At 41.7% G+C, this 20,551-nt stretch overlaps 1 protein-coding gene across 3 annotated transcripts in view; it reads left to right on the forward strand.

Annotated features, from left to right (window-relative positions):
• Positions 1-20,551, forward strand: part of PLEKHG1 (pleckstrin homology and RhoGEF domain containing G1) — a 136,202-nt gene that overhangs the window by 79,149 nt on the left and 36,502 nt on the right. For 2 of the 3 annotated variants that reach the window (XM_056343794.1, XM_056343792.1), the window contains one exon: positions 6,287-6,825. In XM_056343794.1, the coding sequence (XP_056199769.1) occupies positions 6,287-6,825 (539 nt within the window). Of the gene's footprint in view, positions 1-960; positions 1,030-6,286; positions 6,826-20,551 lie in introns of those variants that run through there. The other variant, XM_056343793.1, reaches the window with a different exon arrangement.

Consider the following 20,551-nt stretch of genomic DNA (forward strand, 5'->3'; position numbering starts at 1 on the left):
GGGAACTCTTTTGACTTCTTTTGCCTTTCACCTCTGAGATAGAAATGCCACCATCCCCTCCACAGGCCGAGAGCCCTCATCTTTCCCACCAGTTAGCACCAGTCTATATTAATTTTTCTCCTTTTCTCTGTTTCTTCTTCTTTGCTTCTGTTTCTCTTCTCACTGGCCCCTTCCCTGCAAAAATATCTTTTTTTCTTTTTCTTTTCTTTTTTTTTTAATTTTTAAATTTCTTTTACTTTGCTTCATTGTGAATTAGCAGAGAGCATTTGATTGGTTTTCACGTTTTCTTCTGGAAGTCTTTCCTCTCCCTCTTTAAAAAAACACCGAAGCTTTGCAAGCACCCTGCAAAACCCTGCTCCTGTTTATGTTAGAGCAGAATAGGATCCAGCCATGATCCTATTGCTGAGGATCATAGTTTTGCATCGCAGGTTCATGGGAGTTTCTAACATTAAACACAAAATTTCACAATACCAGCAGGTGATTTATTTGCTTTACATGCTTATCGGCATTGTCTGCAAATCAAGGACAAATCTGCAAATTATAAATGCTGTGGAAGTGGGGGCTCTATTTGATGTTTTCACAGTGTTGTGTCTGGAAAAATGGATATTAGTGGGTGTTGCTCAGTGAAGTGTGCATTTTAAAGTTACCCACAGTGATGCCCATTGTCCTGTCCCTGAATTGCATGATGTCATGTTTCATTTAAGGCTCTTAGCGATGCTGAAGACTGTCGGTGTGCTGGGAAAAAGGCGGTGAGAAAGTTGTGAATCAGGTTTCTGTAAAGCCTTTGTGTTTAGAGTTTTGATAGATAAAAGCTGACTCATGCAATATTTCTGGCAAAGGAGCTGTACAGACTAGTAAGAGCTTCTCATTTTACCTGAGCGCCCAATGAGGTAATTCGGGAACAGCTGAAGGCAGAGCCTGTGCCTCACTTCTGCCACACAGGTAGGTCGTGGGCTGTTTGGAGAGGACTGGAAAAATAGAGAGGACTTGTTCATCCTGGGTGCGGGAAGCCTGAGACATTCCTCAGTGGTGAGATACTGTCGCAGAGGATTTTCTCTTGCAATAATGTTCTCGGACATTAGTGTGCTTGGTTGTGACAGAGGCTATTCTGCTTTAAATACGGAAGGGGGGGTGGGGGGGCAGTAATTTGAGAGAGGCACATTAGTTGGTGACTTTTTTCCCTTGTAAGATTTCTAATAAATGGATTCTCTGTTGCTCAAAGTTCAGTTAAAGTATATGGCAGCATATTGTTTGTGATAGTTCAGACTAGAGATCTAATCCTGCAAATATTGTAACTCTAACGTGATTTTGTTCACAGAGGGTGTTAGCTTTAGAAATTTTATGTGTTTATATGCAAAATCTAGTAATTAAAAATCTGCTGACCTTCAACTGGACAACATTCAGAGGAGAGGATATGAGGAATGTATTTAAGATCATGTTGGGATTCTTGTATTGAATGTATTTTAATCTTTCTCAGACAGGCAGCTGTGTAACATTTGTTTCTCAATTCCAGTGCTGCATTTGAATTTGATGCTGAATGTAGAAATTGTTCTAAACAGTCTTGCTTAACTGTATCCACAGTATGAATACTTAATTTGAAATATTAAAATATCAAGGAAAATACAGGAAAGGTTTCTTGTAGTCTCATCACTTTTATGTAGCTGAACTTCCAGAGGATGTGAAGCCTGTAATTTCTGGTAGTGTTGACTTTGTAGATAACATCTGAGGTGCTCCTTTTCATGCCAGGAGAAAGGCAACAACAATACTAATTATGAATATAAATTGACTTGTGAGTTTTTAGTCATGCAGTATGTCTTGAAATGTCATGTACGGTAAACAACTTGGAGGAATAAATACCTATATTTATACAGGGCTTTGGAATCTTTGTATTTAAATATGAAATTGACTTAAAGCACTTTATCTCTCATTGTATGCTAACGTTCTAGAGTAGCCAAAGCTGCAGAGACAATGGAAAAGAATTTTTATCATTACCATGAATATAGCTACAGGAAGGAGGTATTTGTTAAAGAAAAGCAAGTGATAGAAAAAGTGTATGCATTTTTGGTGAGAACTTGTGACTGCACGCTGAAAACAGGAGATATGCCAAAGTAGTTGCTTTGCATGTGCCTTCAGAGTTGTAACCAATGCTGGAGTTGCCTGTTGGGGTGAAATGTGGATGTTTCTTGCCCTTGCACAGCTGTAGAGTAGGGACATGGTGTTGTTCCTGCTGGGGAGTGCTATGGGGTTGTGCCCTGCCAGTGTGTGTGTATCCCGGGGGGGGCGGGAGGGAGCGGGGAGGTTTGCAGGGCCTGCGGAGGGGAGAGGCTCACCGCATTCATGCAAAGGCACAAACAAAAAATGACCTTGTTTGGGGAGTGTGTTTCCTTGTGAGTAGGGACAAGTAGTAATTATCCTCCTTTCAGTGCTGAACTAACAAGTAATTACTATTATTCCTTAATTAAAGTATGCAAATTGAAGATTATTTTTTTTCCTCCCCAGACTGAGTTAAATACCGTTATTCACAACTCACAAAAGTTCTTAATATTATTTTGGTGATTCATTGAAAAGATTCAGTAAACAAAAGAAAGCCTAACAAAAAAAGCAGTGAACCGGGCCAGGCGTAGGTCAGGGTGTGCAAGACCTGCTCAGAGCGTGTGGTGCTGGGGGGGTCTGGGGGTACCTTCCATTACACCAGCTGTTTGCAGCCCGAGTGCTGGTGAATGCACCTACCTGCTGGTGCTGCTGCTGAAATTGGTGGCTGGTGGGGAGGGGGCTTGTAAATCAGTCCCACAGGGTACAGGAGAAATAAACATGCTTTTTATAGTAAGTTTGTGTCAAAGATAGAAATTTGTAAGAGGTTACAGGGTTTGTGAAGGCACTGAGTAGTCAGTTATAATGCACAGAGAGCAATCTTGGAGGAGGCTGGTTCCCCTCTACCCTCACTCTCATTAATTCACCTGTGAATTTTTTGGTGGGCAGTTGGTGTAGACCTTAGGCAGTAAAACCGTACCTCTGAAAAGCCAAATGCAGACCCTGACAAGACAAAAGGGGATGGGCATGTGGTTGTGGCAATGAATTGGATTCAGCTGGTGCCTTTTCCAAAGGGCTTGTGACTGCAGAAATAATCTATAATACCTGTTCCTGATTTCAACAGTAAGGGTGATGCTGCTTACTCTCAGAGGGGTTTCTGAAGATAAACCTGTGAAGCCTTGGAAGATTTACAGATCCTGTGTTATTGAGAAGGGCTATGGGTTTGTAACAGCCTGTAGCTGAGGCAGAAATGGAGGGTTGGGCAAAGCCCAGGGCTTGTCCCCAAGCCCTGACTTCCAGAGGTAGAGTGCCAAGTGTTTGGTACAGGACTTGTCAGCTGAGGAAAGGAAACTGCTTCCTGGTTTTGTGCCATGCTGAAATCCTTGGTCCCACGTCTCCTGCCTTTCTGGAGGGTTCACCAGCTCTGTAGGTGCTGCTCTGCAGGAGCACAGGGCTTTGGTGCCATCTGCTTGGACCCTGAGAAATGTGTTGTACTGGTTGGAGACGCAATGGGCAAAATTTTAGCAAAAACTCTCCACAGAGAAGCCAAAAGACCAATTTATATCTGGCTGGGAAAGGAGTAAGAATGAAGTAAAACCTAACTTTTCAGGCTAGCAATCAGGATGGGGCTTTGGGGACAAAACAGACCAAGATTTTCAGGTAGCAAATAGTTTTCTTGGCGTAACTTATGTAGAAACATACAGGAATAGTCACTTGCATAAAAAAATTGAGGAACTTGAGCCATAACATGCAATTAATTAGCTGTGCCTAGTAGGTGCCTGGGGTTTGCCAAAGTCAGTTGGAATACAGGTGTTAAAGAGCAAGCCCATTTTAACTACTACAACTAATACTTGGGGGTTTTTTTATAAGAAATGACATTGCCCATTAAACAAGATAATAAGGGGGTTTGGTTTTGTAAGACATGTTAAAATCTCTCAGTGTTCCTGGCTACAAGTATGTCTTGAGAAAAACTACTTTTAACATTTGTTCTGACTCCAATCTCATTGACCTGAACTGTGTTTTCTTTGTTTTTTATACTAATGAGCCTGACAATGTTTGTGAAGCAAATATTACATACTAATGCCTTCAGCTTATCTGAGAGGCAGACTGTATCTCAGTGAAACAGGAAGAAAAGAGCATGGAGTATTGAATGCCACAGGAACCCTTTATTTCCCCCCCCACCCCACCCCACCCCACCCCACCCCACCCCCAATGCAGCTAATCAGGTGTTTCTTTGTCATGTAATTTTAGTAAAATATCTTGGAGTAAGTTAGAGGAAGGGTATCCCTGTTATCCTGTTTATCCTGTCCATTTTTCGAGGGGGTTTACATCTGCATAATGACATTGTGCTTTCTAATTGAACATGAAAAATGATCCAAAGCTGATAACAAAAATACATTCTTCCTTATCAAAAATGCTTACTTTCTTATCAGAAGCAATAGGAAGGCAAACATCTTTGTCCATACACATTTAGAAACAAGAGAACTTCACTGCATACTTAATTTCTAAATATTTTCCTGGTTTATCGCTTTATATTTTATTTTTGGAGTCTGTACTTGATGTGGTTTATTCAAGAAGGGTAAGAAAATACACTTCTGTGCTACAAAACCAGAAGAACCTGGCACAAAGAAGGGCTATAGATTTTCAGACTTCAAGGTAAAACCAGGGATACAGAGGTGCCAAATGAGGATTTTAATCTAATGGCCAATTTCTGACCCATGTAATGAGCAAATTACTCGGTGTTAATTCCATGCATTACCTTGAGGGCAATACTTCTCCTTAACAGAAAGCAAGTACTATCATCACTGAAATGGAAGTATTAATCACTCATGTACAAATAAAAACATGCATTCAAGATAGGCCAAGTAAATCAAATGTTCCATTCTTCTCTGCACTTTCTTTTTTGTTTGTTTGCTTTGGATTGGGATTTTTTATTTGTAAATAAATCATAATGTTTGATTTTGAAACATGAGAGAGTGGCTTTCTGCTTTGAATGAAATTCCCCACCTCCCGCTCGGCCCCAACGACCAACTGCAGCCAGAGTGGTGTCCAGGAGGTTTCTGCTTGTCATAGCCTAGCAAGTCTGTCTCTGTTTAAGAAAGGCCACCTTAAAGGTTGGGCGGGTTTGATTTGCAGTTTATTGGCTTTATGGTTTCTTTACTGAAACTGCTGTCTAGAGCTGTAATTGCTGGTATGACTTTTGAAAAATGAGGTTGTTGCTAGAATAAAATAAGGACTAAGTTTCCACTGTGTGGGTAGCTTCAGGATTGCTTTTCTTCCTTAGTTGTCACAAGTTTCCCTTTTTCATAGGACAGACATTTTGAAAGTCTGAAAATTGAGGCAAGATTTTTTTGGGTGGACACTTCTTACTGAAATGAAACCTTGAAGTATTGAATTTACCTGCAGCTGCTTTTGCAGAGTCTTGTGGTGTATCTCACACAGAACTTTGCCAGCGAGGAGTCTGCATTGCATCGTGGACAGTGTCCTGCAGGGCATTTCAGTGATAAAAAGAAAGGAGAATTGAAATGCCGACAGGAAGACAGACATCTTATTTTGTTGTTGCACTGCTTTGAAAAACAGCTTTGGGTCAGTTCAGCAGGAGGTAATATTCTGGCTTAGACTGAACAGTTTTAGAATAACTTATTTTCCCAGTAGAAAACTGAATTATTTGGCATTACTCTTTTCTGCGAGAACTCTTCTTTTCAGAAGCTGCAGTATTTTCATTGGGAAATCATTCCAGTTTTAGTCTTTTTGTGCAAACCACAGAGCTGGTAATTGATAACTGCTTTTATTTTTTGTTTGACTGTTGGTCTTGCAGTGTTCAAAACAAAAGACACTGTCTGGTATCTTCTTAAGTTTTTCAAAGCCTCCAAACCAGGGTCAGTGCTCAGCTTGGAGACAGTAGATACTGCTCCCAACAGAGTTTTTTAACCTTAGGGAAATTCCTTGAGTCTTATTTCTGTCCTGTGCTGAGCCTGGGCAGTGTATGCACTAGCACCAAGCCCAGCACTCTGGCACAAGGACATGCCAGAGACATATATGCAAGCAGGAGATATGTGGTGCCTATGTTGTAGCCCCCAGTGGGGGCTCCCCACCACCTAAAAAGCATTAGAGCCACAGTGACCCCCAAATTGCTTTGTTTTGATTGTCTTTTAGTTACAGTTGTGGCAGTTTTGTATGCAAAAGTATCTATTATGAAGTTTTGTGTTATATGGAGCAGCAAGTGTAAACCCACTTCTTCTGTCTATTTTTTTAGATGACTTCCACTTACCTCTCGATGTTTTACCAACTGTGACGGAGGCCTTCGACTCCAAGACAAAAGGGGAAGATTTGCACAAGGAGAACAGACCTTTTCGCTACTGTGAAAAACAAACCATGGACCTGTCAGACAGTGACCGTCCCGTCAGCTTTAGTTCCACTTCCTCCTCTGCTTCCTCCAGGGACAGCCACTGCTCCTTTGGAAGCAGAATGACTTTGGTTTCAAACAGCCACTTGGGCTTGTTCAACCAGGATAAAGAAACAGGTGCCATCAAGCTAGAACTGGTCCCAGCCAGGCGATTTTCCAGCAACAAGCCACGCAAAAACTCCCCTGCGGAGCAAGAGGATCCTGAGGAAAGCTTTGAAAAAAGGCTAAACGTGCCAAGAAAAGCAGAACCAAAAGGAGTGAGCAAAAACTGTGCCATGTCCCTGGTCACAGAGCCCACCAGTCCCAAGCTCCTCTACGTGGACAGAGTTGTCCAAGAGATTCTGGAGACAGAGAGGATGTATGTGCAGGATCTAAAAAGCATTGTCAAGGTAGGATTCTTGGTTAGGATGGTGTTAATTGTTCCATAATGCTATTTTTTCCATTGTTTGATTTCACAGCAGGACAGATGGACTTGACAATGGATTTGGCATTTGCTAGTCTTTACAAATTAGTGTAACATCATTGTTCTTGTGTGTTTCTAGTTTTTATTTGATTAGATAAAGCTAAGCTGTTACTATGTGTTCATGAAGAAATAACAGAAAAAAAATCCTACAGATGACAACAGTAGTGATCAGAGTGGTAAAGTCTTTGCAGTAATGTTTATTTAAGAAAATAATACAGTGCTCTGTTTCCTACAACATGTAGCAAGAAGCAAACGGCAGACAGCTTATTTGCCCTTTAAATGCTGTATCTGAAGGGTTTTACTTATTGATTCCTCCCCCTGCCTCAAATCCTAGTCCTGTGAGTTCTTTCCTGTCTTTTTCTTCTTCCCTTTCATGCGGCTCACAGCTGCAGTCTGTTCGCTCAATGTCCTTGGCCTGTAGCATTGAATATGACATGTATATTTGCTGAAAAATGCTATTGTTATATGAAGGAATTATGTTTTCTTTAATACTAATTCAGAATTGGTGGTGCTAATAAATGGATGTAGCATTTATTAGCAGCAGTGAAGTTTTTGTCCAGTCCATAGCATAACAGCATCTTTCATTTCCCCTTTCTGGTACAGGATAAAATACGGATGGGTCCTTCCGTGGATTGCTCTGCTCACTCCATGTGCTTGTTACTGTGTCATCAGTGTGATATTCTTTTTTCGTTTTGAAGATGACAGTCAAGTGCCTTGGCTATTGTTTGTAGCCTACATACCTAACCCACAAAGAAAGATTTCTTGGGAAGCTTATGTATAATGTGCTGTTTATAGAATACGTAGCTTTAGGTAGCTGTATGAGGTCATCTGCAAAAGGAAATATCAGTCAGCTGGAGACACTCCTCCCACCTGCAGTTCCAACCTGCCTGGTCTCTGAAACAATAAGTGGGGAAAAAACGCTAAGGCTTTGATAACACAAAGGCACATCATGATTAAACACCAGCACCTCACCCCAGCTCCCAAAGTTCTCACAGAGAACGCTTTTTCTGCAAGACTTCTTAGGTTTCTGTAGCTGGTGCTGTTTCACTACATTCAACTGTTGGCTAAGTTTGTTTGGAGTGTTTGAGGTTGTCATATGCTACAGAAGCAAGCCAGCTTCTGTGTGTAGTCACCTCTCACTAGGCATGACCTCTGTGATTTTGGAAACTTTAGCCCTCGCTCATCCTGCGATGCAGTAAACTGTACAACTTGAGAAACTGGAAACCATCATTGAAATCTTGAAACTGATTTTCCACTTACAAGTAGGAAAGTCAATAAATGCCTGCTAGAAATACATTAAGCATCACTACAGTAGATGTAAAGTAAATGAGGCAAATGCACTTGAAGTTATAAAAGAACTGGGGGAATTTACCTGTGAAATACCCAAGCGTATTTCCTGCAGCACCTAATAAACAATGAATCTTGAAAGTTTTGCGTGGCATTAGACAGCCTATTTGAGAGATGGAGTAGTTGGCAGTGGAGCTTTTTCTTGTGTAGGTGAGGATCCAAGGGCTTCAAAGGAATTCCTTCCCAGATGGTGAGGACAGTAGGGAACCAGCTACCTCTGCCTGTGCAGCAAGTTCTTCGCTGGGTTTCAGGAGAAAGACGTGTGACTGGAAGCACGTTACAGAGGAGCCCATTTATATGTCTGTCAGGATTCCTTTCTCCGCAAGTTACCTGAGCAATGCTGCAGGGATTTACCTAATGAAAGGTACGGGATTGTGAGAAGGATGGGGAGGCTCCACAGACATCTGCAGGAGTGCTGTAGCCTTATAGGATTTGATTATCTGGGCCTCTGTGACTTGAGGCCATTCAGTTTGGCAGCCAGAAGATTGGTGCTGAGCCAGACTAAGATGAAGGGAAGCAGCTTGATCTGCCTTATTTTCCAGATAAACATGGGTCAGATTTTGGCAGCTGGGTAGGAAATGGGATGAGAATGGAAAAGGGGAGCTGGGGAAAGGTCAAAGGACAACTGCTGCCCAAGAAGTGTGCAGGAACTGAAGAGATACATGAAGGTGGGAGCTGGTGAAGGAAAGCATAGGCAAATGAACCAGTGCTATGTGGAGAGAGAAAATCATTAGAGGGAAAACAATATGAGGAAATGAGAGAAAACCCAGGAAGTGGAAGGTTGAAGGGAGTATGAAACTGGTTGGAACTGGAGCTGTCTAGTGAGTTTTGCAGCTGACCTGCAATACAGCAGTTTATGTACACAGACTAAAAATAGTAAGGAGGGTTTTTTTGTTTGTTTTGGGGTTGAGTTTTTTTTGGCAGGGGGAGGAAGGGAGGAAGAGAAGCAGGGCAACTGAGGTGCAAAGAGCTAAAAGCTGAAGAGATGTCAGACGGAGGATGACATAAGAACAAAAAGGGAGAAATGAATAGGTACTGTTTTAATCACCCTCTACCCCCAGCTGGGTCGGTACAGATATGCTCTTGCTTTTTGTCCCCTGCTAGTGGGGATTAGCTGATGCTACCTTCTCTGTAGACAATGGAAACAAACATGTTCTCATTGTTTCCAGCACTTTGAAACAGGTTCTAGAGCTACAACTGAGAATGTGTCAAAACTCTTCTGGTGTAAAGCAAAGTACGTTTGACTGTGATGCACAGTCAAGCTTTTTTTGCTGGGGTTTGGTAGATTTTGTGTTTGCTTGGGTTTAGTTTTTTTGGGGGTTGGGGGGATTGTTTATTTTTTTGGTTTGTGTTTTTTTTTGTTTTGGTTGGTGGATTTTTTTGTTGGTTTGTATTGGTTTTGGGTTTTAATATATCCACGCTCTTTTCTGTCATCCAGATCATTAATGAATATGTTAAACAGGACTGGACACAGTATTAAACCCTGGGGTATGCCTCTAGTTACCAGCCTTCAACAAGATTTTACGCCTTTGACCACCCTCAGAGCCCATCCATTCAGCCAGTTTTCAGTCTACTACTTATCCAACCCATACTTCATCAGCTTGACTATGAGGAACTCACAGGAGTCAAAAGCCTTTCTGAAGTCAAGGTAGACAATATCCACTGCTCGCCACTCATCTACCAAGCCAGTCATTTCACCGTAGAAGGTTATCAGGCTGCTCAACTTCCCCTTGGTGAATCCATGCTGACTATCCTTGATTACCTTCTTGTCCTTTGTGTGCCTGGAATTGGTTTCCAGGATTAGCTGTACACAAATGTGAAGAACATGCACAGCTGTACAAAGATGACCTATTAACATGAATGGTATGAAATTGCATGTAGGATCCTGGTACTATTCATCTTATCCAAAGTCAGCTCATTAAGAGTTAGCCAAGCATAGGATTTTGGCAGTGCCCTTTCAGCCTATATTATTCTTGGAGCATGCCGAGTTATGCTTGACATAAAAGACTACAGAGTGAATGAGGGAAAACAATTTCACCCTTTTTCATGCCTTTATTGACCTAATGTTGTTAGGTCATTAGTAAGTAAATAAATAAAAATGAACTAGAAAGGCATAACTTCTATCGCATTTTGAGTATCCGGGTGGTCTTTGTTCTTAACAGCACCGAGTTGGTAGACAAAGTTAGAAACTGACTTCATGGGACACAGTTAGTGTGATCTTTAGCTGATACTGGACACCCACTGAGGTTCTCCAGCCTTCTTTTAAACTGCTGATAAGAAGTATTTCATGGGCTTAAGATGAGTGAGAGGAAGCCATACAGGCACTATTTGGCTCCCTTTGCCCTAGGATATACTTTAAAAACAACTGCTTTTCTAGCCAGTACAGCCATTTTGTCTGTGGCCTGGAAGAACAGTTGAGTTATGACTGTTATGAGGCATGCTGCTGTGATACTTGCACAGGCAAGCTTTGTAACAAAGATAGAGTGAACTTTTCCATTGTTTGGTACGTTTTATCAGATGATCTGTTAAGCATAATTAAAATTTTGAATTAGTACAGCTTGAAACGTGTTTTGGGCATGTTTGTGATGAGGAATCGGATACTTCTGCTTCCTGCTTGTGTCATGCTGACAGGTGTACTGGCCAGGGCAGAACTTGCAGACCTTCTGTGGGTTCTGCTCCTCTTCAGACCGAGCCTGACTTTTTAAAGTAGTAATTTCTTTAGAATAGGCATAAACTTCCATTAGAGTCACTTACTGAAGTAACTTTTTTTTTTCTGAGTAAAATGCTGTCCCTGAGTTTATAATAAAAATGTTTTGCTCATAGGAGTCAGAAGCCCATATTAATAATCTGTCCAAGTGGTTGTAACTACAGAAAAAGACATCCAGTGTTTAACCTTTGCAAAATGAAGGAATAATGCAAACGCACTGTTATAGTGCATGCATCTGTCATGTTACATTAAATATGCTCTCACAGTGATACCAGCCCATTGAGGACGTCTAGATCCATTGCATGAACCTCAGCCATCTAAGAACCCCTATCAGTAAAAAGTTGTTGGCATCTATACAGTAACTAAAGAGGAGTGAACCATGTGTTGTCAGTACATTTCACAAATGTTTGATGCAGACAGGGGTTGAGCTTCATGAATCTTGAACCCCATCTGAAATCTGGAGACTTCTGTTATGTGAATGAGTTCCTCTACCCTTTCATTCCAAACGTGACATTTTTTTAAACCATCCCTACTGGACTAGTTCTATCTTATCTCCTCTCCAGATCTTTTGTTCCCGGCCCCTCTTTTTATACTTAAGACTCCTCTTTCAAGGCTTTTTACCCAGAAAGTCCCATTCTCCTCTGCAGTCCTCAGCCTATGGTCTTCCCACCCATCTGTCCAGTCTTCTCTCAGTAAATCCCATCCTCATCCCCTGTCAGTCCATATTGTCTCGTTTCCTCATGTAATTTATCCTTTTTTTAGTCGTTTTCTTTCTTATGTTCTTATTTTCTGCTGACTCCAGAACTTTCTCTATTTTCGTGGCAGGCCTGGCAACTTTTTCATCACCATTCCTAATTTTTCTGCCCTCTTAAGTTCTGCTAACATTCAGCTGGTGTCCATTGAGCTTTGTTCCTGTTCTTTCCTTCCCATCTTTCTGTAGGACTCCTTTGTGTCTCCTTTGCCCTGGAACTGCACAGAATGCTTCTTCACACTGCATAAGGTTTGCAGAGGGTCACTGAGACACAGGAACAATCTTTTCCCTGCTCTTGCTTCATAGGAGCAGATCTGAACCAGATGTAACTGGCAGCATCTGAGAAAGTGTGTTAAGACCTTATGAAGTCTGAGCTGAAGCATGCAAAAGACCATTGCTAAAAGTTCCTGTTGAGGATATTTGAGGGGTTTCTCCCCCCAGCATGGTCAAATATGGGGGGACTTGCACAAAGACAGCAAAAGGCATGCTCTTGGAAACAAAGTCTCCATTATGCTCCAATCTGCTACTGCCCCTCCTTGAGAGATGAGGGCATGGTTCATGTCCCTGCTAATCAGCCTGGGGGTGCTTGTCCTCTCAGGGGGAAAGGTCACCAAAATTTTTCAACATGAGCAAAAAAGGACATTCTTTCTCAAAAAGGCCTGGGGGGCTGCTGCTCCTGAAATCTAAAACAATTCAGCAGGGAGGTAGGTTTCTGGCATAGAAAACTTCACCCAAGGTGAGCATGTCTGTCAAAGTTATATACCCCTTTGTAGGGGGTGAAGGGAAGCTTTGTAAGGGGGAACATGGGATGTTTGCAGGAGATACTTGTTGTGGCACCAATGATTAAGGGAAGCCCTTCTGAGAGGAAGTCAGTATCAGAGTTTTATTGTTCCCAGTTTCCTGCTTCCCAATCCTGCAGTTAGAGGATGTCTCTTTCTGCGTCTTGGGCAATTAGTTAAAAAGACAACTGTGAAGACTGCAGTGTGTGCACTGTCCCTTCTTGCAATGTAGTAGTAAAAGCATAGCTGCTTGTGCACGGGGTTGCTGGATAGTGTAACTCCTAAGAGAAAGTTAATTCATTCTATGTTCAAAAGCTTGGAATCCCAGTACAGTTAAGGCATCCCATAATGTTTGTTCCCAAGTTATGCATAATTAACTTATTTAACCTTTTTCTCTATGGCTGCTAACCTATGTGCCTGAGGAAAGTACCTTTAGATTGATGACATAAGCTGCATATGCAGATGTTAATCCAGAAGAGTACTTCTGTTTCACAGTACAGAATTCCAGCACCCACCAAAAATAAATGGTTTAATTACCAGAGCTGCTCTTTTTGAATATTTTGTAGATTAGAAATGTCACAGGGTGTTTCAATGGAAAGTTTATTCAGTGTCACTGAGATGACTATCAGGTATGAGGATGTGCTGATCTCTCCCGTATAAGCATCCTGAAATTTATGGTGCTGCTGTAATCATGAGATTGTAATGACGGCATTCTTCTGAGGTTTTTCATCACTTTGATTTCACTCAGTGTAGGGAGCAGTAATGTGCGGTTTCACAATTAGTATTTTTCTTCACTGCATTAAAGACCAGAAGTTAGCGTACTGTATCAGTGGCTTTAAAGCTATGGAGCAATACCTCAGCTTCATGTATAGGCACTGCAGTTTTGCAAATCTAGTCTGTTTGACAAAGACTGCTGACATACACAATTTATTTGTCTTAAATCTTAAGCACAAAAGAGAGAATGCAGGTGATGGAAGCATGATTTTTAGGCAGTTTACTTTTAATTTCCTTATGAACAGATCAATGATTTAGAAACAGGCTCTCCTCTCGGGCCAGCTACAGAACCTGTCCCGTATGGAGTGAAAAGACATTCCATTTAGATTTAAAGAAAAACAATGATATTCAGAGTGAGATTCTTCCTTCAAAATTTATCTTGCTATGACTTTAAGAAGCAGTTAAAAGCAGATTAGCACACATGCTGTCCTCTCTGGCTAGGGATTGATCCTTATGCTTTCAGAAAAGATCAGTCTCTAGTCAAAAAGAACAGCATGTGTGCTAATGGTCATGACAGTGATTAAGTTTAACTGCAATTAGTATTTGTTATGCTTTTGAGCTGATGAACTTTCTCACTGCTTGTTTTTTCATCCATGAAGGAAGAGCTGTGTCAAATTCCAACTGACCTCCTTAGGGAAAACTTGGCTTAAAAGCATGGGAAGTTTTCTCCTGTAGTATTGAGATATGATAGCTGAAACAAAATTGTGCTTGAAGATCTCAGTACTTATCTAAGAGGCCTTCTCAAAGCCTGTGAATTTAGACAGAGTTACAGTAGTATAAATTAGAGCAGAAAAATATTTCACTTTAAAAGTCTGTAATAATTTTGGAAGCAGCTGTATTGGAGAACATTGGTGTTTTGTTTTGCTTCTGGAGTTGCTGTTTAAAAATCAGGACCATAATCCACGTGGAGGCTGTTGAAATGGGAGTTATCTAGGCACACCACTAGGTATGTTACCCAACAGGTGCATGTAGCTGTTCCCGCTACCCTGAAAGATACACAAAATAAATCAGGCTTCTTACTTCTGATGCAGTACAACTGTTCAGTTTTCCCTGCAGACCTCTTGCTTCCTGGATGTAAGCCATATTAAACATCCCAAAACAACCTAAAGTGATGGAAGTATACACAAACTGTTGTTTGTGTCTTAAAAAGTTTTAGATTATGTTGTTTCTGAGACTCCAAGATCTTGAACAAAAATACTCTGCCAGTTATGTATGCTTTAAGCTTCTCATCATATATACCCTTTAATGAAACCAAAACAAAAGCAGAAACAAAACCCAAACCTTGTTTTTCTGGGCATGTGAGCAGGATTCTGGGCTTTGGAGAAAGATGTTTTATAGCTGTGCAGCAGGAATATGTTGTTGTGAACAACCAGAAGTAACCTGACAAGCTATGTTATGTGGTGAAAGGTGACTGCTTATGTTTTGTCATGAACAGGGAGCTGTTTGTAAACTAACCTCAGAGGAAATATGCAAAGCCAGGGTTAAATATACTGATGCATGTTTTTTCTTATCTGCATCATCACTACTTGAGTCTTATTTCTGCTGGTAACATTCATAAATTTCTTTCATTCAGCATGTACCCTAGCATTTGAAAGACACTGAATAAAATGTCATTGCTGCCTTGTGTTTTCTCCACCTGTACTTTGCATCCAGTTCTTATCTTACAGCTAGGTTGTGGAAACGTGTTGGGACAAGGACTGTCTGTCAGGTGATTGTAGAGCTTCCCTGTATGGCTGGGACTGCATATGTTGGCAGCACAAATATATCACCATAACTTTGTTTATCTCTGTGTTTGGGCAGCACAAAAGGATGACTTGTACTGCGGTATATAATAAGTTGTCTATAAATGCACAGTGAGCTTTTCTGAAGCTCTGGGTGGGAGAGAAATGGCAGGGAGGGCTGCTGATCTGCCAGAGAACTGCAGAATTGCCGAAAAGACAGGCTGCCACGGCTCTTGTCCTCTTTTTTTCTTGCAGCAAGATGTAAATCATTCAGCAGTGCTGTCTGCAGCTTCCTACCTGTTTTCTAAATGCAAATGAATGTGGATAAAAGGGTGAAAGTTATTTTTCTGAATTCTGAAAAAGGAAAGCTTTATTCTTTTGGGAGAGGGGAGACAAAGGGAAGATGCAGTTAAATACAGAGCATGCCATTTAAGAGTGCTGGTACTGGGCAGGGGGCCCTGGGAGTGAAACTTTGCTCCTGTGACTGTACTGAGGTGGGAGCGGGAGGTTGTGTCCCTGGTTGGTGAGATTTATAGAGCCCTTCTGGAATTCAGAAAGTAACAAAAGGGAGATCTGTTCACCTCTGCCCTCCGGCTTGCTGTTGCTTACCGGCAGCTGATGAAGAAGCAGAGCAGCAGCTCTGGGAAAGCAGCAAGTTTACAGAGAGTAGACAACAAACTGGGAGGAATAGGTCTGAGAGGTGAGAGGCAGAAGAGAGGAAGTGCAGCTTATACCGCAAATTTTTTTGCTAAATATTTAATTTTTTTTAATAAGTTGATACTTTATTTTTCCAGAATGATTGGAATTTCTGTAAAGAAATATAAAAATTTGGTAGTGATATGTTAAAGCCAAACAAATTTCTGTGTTACTGGCCAGACCATCGTTTCTGGAATTTTATTTGCTTATTATGGCTATTTCCATTTTGGTCCGTGGAAATATTTGACCACTTTTAAATTTGTTACGTCATTTTTATTCAATATTACTTGTCAGTTAACATTGTTCTTCCAGTAATCCATGACCTGTAAACCTGACGGTTTAATAAAACACATAGCAGTCTCTCTCTCTCTTTTCTGCTTTCATCACTCCCACAGATTAAGGTGTGGAGGTAGCTGCTGGTTTTTGTGGTTTCATGAGAATGTTTTGCAAATAAGACACTTCTAAAAAGTTTTTACTTGCAAACCACCCACTGCTCTAAGTCTCCATTTCATTGCTGTTCATGTATTAATAATAAAATCCATCCATAAGGCTCTGGGAATCATGTGGTTGCTAAGATTAAGACAAATGCATGTTTAGGATGGGTGTAGATTTTCTCCATTATGTTGGGTTTGCATTTTCATTCTTTGGAAAACAGACTCCTTCAGTTTCCATTCCTGTGTTTTAACATAAACACTTCTCTTTTGGAATGTCTCATTTAATTTGTAAGTATGTCAAGATCTCCTTAAAAAAATGTTAACATTCATTTGCCTTACAAATTGAGGAAAGTTTATTTAACAGGGCAAGGATCTACAGCACAAGACTCAGGTTTGTTTCCTGGGTGATTCACACATTCAAAGGCTAAATATGACTTAATAATTCTCTGTGCTTTGACTATAGTTCAGTAAGGTTATAATCAGACCAACTATGCTGTGTTGTGAGAATTAATTTATAGATGCCCTGATGAACTTGGAGATTAATTTTTTGAAAAACTTATAATGATTAAACATTTTCAGCTGGTATTTTTTTAAAAAGCGCTAGGTTATTGAATGATGATGATAGACACTGATGATCTCAAGCCTCAGTTGCAGACTTAGATTTAGAAATCTTTACAGCACTTACTTCATTGTTATTGTTCAATGTTTTCATTTGGCTGCCTTCATTACCGTAGTTTATTTCTTCTGTGTTTCCTCTTAACTTTAGGAAGCCTGTTAGATGGGGGCCTGGCATAGCCCCTTAAATGAAATGTCAGTAAAATATACTGATAGCATTTCTTATAATCCCTTGATCTCCACCTGCTCTCTGAACTTGCCTCTTACTACGCCTCTGAGCAGCAATTCTGAGTACCAGCTTCTGGGAAAAATTCCTGTAGCTGTGATTTAGCAGTGGCTGCTGGCTGATGCCTGAAGATAAACGTGGGACGTGGTTTTAATCAGTGGGTTACAACTTCAATAAGTTAGTGTGTTGAAGTGTCTAAGCGGGGTTACATGTGAGTTTCTGTTCCCAGTGGTTTCCCTGTATCGTCTTTACAGATGGTGGATAGTTTAGGGGACTTGTTTGTGTCCAATCCTTGAATCCCAGTGTCAGTTCGGGTGCTTTTAGTGCATCTCTATCAAATTACAGTTTGATTTAGTTGACAGCCTGCCTTCCAAGGTGCCTTTCGAAGATGAGAGATTTTAGCATGAAATTCCAGTAGTTGAACAGGGGAATATTATTGAACTTTGGTTGTGTTTCGTTAGAGCAAAAATTCACTTTGGAAAAGAAGGCAAAAATCCATCAAAGCAGTCCATACAAGCAGGCTGGCAGTTCAATGCTGGATCAGCTGGTGGCAGGTTTTGATCCTCCTGAGAGCTTCATAGAGGCAGCGTTCCTGCTAAAACGGCTCATGGAACAAAATAAAACATGAGAAGAAAGCAGGCATTGGGCAAAAAGAAAGGACGTAAACTCCTGGACAGGTGGAGCTGGCATTGTCAGACATGTGCCTCCTTCCACCCAGGTCCTAAGAGGGAGCTGTGGGCCAATGCTTCAGTTTGGTTCCTGGGACTGGCTGTATTCTGACAACTTGGAGTCCTGTGACAAGATCTCCTGACTTGTCATTATGTTATGTCATTAACATTGACGTGCCCTAGAAATTTCTGAGTTTGTATACAACCCCACCTGTGCTCATGTCTGCACAGGTACAACTGTTCAAAGGCAGCCTAAACCAAAGAAAGTATGTGCTTTAGAGGTGTAAGGCATAGTGTTAGGACTCAGGAATTCCTCACTGCTAATTTTGGCTGACACGTACTCCCCCTGTGGCTTTCCATGCATGTGGATGAAGACAAGAAGACTTTACTAGGGGTCACTGCTTCCAGCCCTTAGAATCTGTGAATGGGGCAGTGTTTTAATATCTGTAATATAGGTGAGGAAGTCATGTTGATTATAAAAAAATCTGTCACTCAGAAATAACTACATGCATTTTTTTTTCCCTTCCTCTTCTCTTCCATAGGTAAAATTTAAGTTAACACTGCTAACTAAACTTATTTGCAGGCCTCTAACTGTGGAATGTGCAGGGAGAAGTCTGTCATGATCACCTTACTCTGCGATGTTAAACAGTGGAAAGAAAACTTAAATATGCTTCTCTATTTTTAGCCTTCCTTCATACCATGTTCTCACGAGTGCTCTCACCATCAGTCTTTGCCCTTCTGCACGCAGTCAGCAGAGTATCGTCTTACTGTACCACGCCACAGGCTGTAGTGCTGTTCCCCGCAGGCTGCCCGTGAGCCGGCTGCAGGTGTAAGTTGGGTGCTTCCGAGAAGCTGGTGAAGCGCAGGTAGCGCACCATGGCTTCGTCCCCCGGGGCCGGGGAGGGGGCTGGTGCCAGCGGGTGGCTTCCTGCCAGCTCAGAGACCACTCTCTTCTGCGCCGACATCGGGGGAGGAAAGAAATCAATTGCAAACCACGTCTAGTACCAGATCGTATAAAGTATGCCTCAGCCATTCCCGTTTGGAGGCTTGCTGGCTGTCGGTGGTGGGAGGTATTGTCCACACCCCTCTCCCCTGACAGCAGGGTCAGTGCTCTGCAAGTGCGTAGGTGGGTGCTTCGGGGCCCAGCTGTGAGCCCCGATGGAGCTGTTTCCCACAAGGGCAGAGCTTTGCTACCCCTGACAAATGTTAGTCTTACGTACAAGGTACTGAGGGGCGTGCAGTGAATGGAAAAGTGGGGTAGGGAAGCGCACGGAGCCTGGGAGCTTTCAGCTCCTGTTGCTGAAGTGCGCGGAGTAGGTGGCGTCTCCAAGTCTGTGTTGTCCTCAAAGACCCTGGCTTTGGCTGTCAGTTGGTGGCAGGGTCATGCCATGCACAGCCCCAAACAGGTGCTGATCCTTTGGGCCTGTCTGTTCTTTGGCGGATGTGAGGGTTTTCCAGCTTCAGATGGCTTTAAAGAAATGCCACCAAATACCGCTCCCCTGCTGTTTTCCACTAAAAGTAGAAAGACATGCTCGCAAAAATTTCCTGAAGTTTCTGTTTTTACATGTAGATAAACTGTATGGTAGGCAGTGCAAGCATTTCTTGAGGTTTGATTTACTGGCATCATTGATGTGCAACATCTGTAGCAAAAATAAAATGTGGTTCTGATTTTTATGGCACTCCAACTGCATCTACAGTTAAAAATTTGTTAAAAATATGCCAATATGTTAAATATAAGTATCTGGCTGATTAGCCTATTGTATAGCAATGCAATTGTCTTACTTGCAGCCTAGGTTGGTGGGTTTGTTGCTTGTGTGGGAACTGGGGATACTTGCTGCTAGGTAGCAAATTCTCACCGTCACAGCAAAGAGTGTTTGTAAAGTTCCTGCTCTCTCTGTTGAGTCAATACTGGTAAGACACTGAAGCAGAGCTGCTGCCATTTCTGCTGCTTCTACAGAGGAGTTTCGTTATCTTGACAGGCATGGATTTCTGCCTGCCACATGGGAACATGCCAGGCTATCTCTGGTGGGCTGAAAATCACAAGGGCTTTTGTGTGGGATGTGAGGTAGGAAATGGTTTTAAGAGCGGTGGGGCATGAGTTTTCACTGGGGAGGATGGTTTCAGTCAAAATGAGTCTGCCTATAGATATGTACTGCCTGGTTACAGAGACAGAAGAGGAAGAATATGGAAGACAAGGGGAGGAAAGCCGTCAGGAATGTGTTAAGTTTGGCTGCATGAAATGTTTTGCTACAGGTGTCTCCAAGCAAACCACTGTGCAGATTACAGAAGACCTGCACTAAAATAGTGGGCTTGTCTTCTTCCGTCACAGAAGGTGATGACAACAAAGATAATTATGTGTTTTGAGGAAAAACCCTGATAAAAGGGTTTGATATGGGAAGGAAATGGATTCGATTAAGGTCTCAGTCAGTCCTTGAATCCATATAGCCAAAGGAACCAAAGCAAAAAAGTGAAGTTATGGTTTGTTTACAGCTGCAGCTTTCCTTTGCATGGTACAGCTGTACTTTGAATAATTGAGAAGAGCTGCAGTGAGCTGCTCTGACCAGAATTCAGCATCCTTGGCCACCTGTTGTGGATAGTGTGCTATTTTTTGACCCACAAGCCATTCAGAGTATGTTGCTGTACATGCCAGATGAAACCATAAATAATAATAGGAAATAATAGGGGAAAACAGGCAAAAGGGGAACTGGTACATATTATAATTACCCATATAATTGGCAGAATAAGCAATGGGGAGCATGTTATAGTGGTTGATCTGTTGTACAACTGTTGCCCAGCTTTCTCTTTGGTTACAAGTATGTAGATAGCTTGGTCGGTATGGCTCTAGCTAGCAGGCTACGAACAGGATCCAGTCTGTGGCATGTTTTCCTTCTGGCTTGCAGCCTTTTCCTCAAAGCGCTGCAGAAGTACTGCTTA

This window comes from Falco biarmicus, chromosome 6 (genome assembly GCF_023638135.1).
Source record: "Falco biarmicus isolate bFalBia1 chromosome 6, bFalBia1.pri, whole genome shotgun sequence".
Lineage (NCBI taxonomy): Eukaryota > Metazoa > Chordata > Aves > Falconiformes > Falconidae > Falco > Falco biarmicus.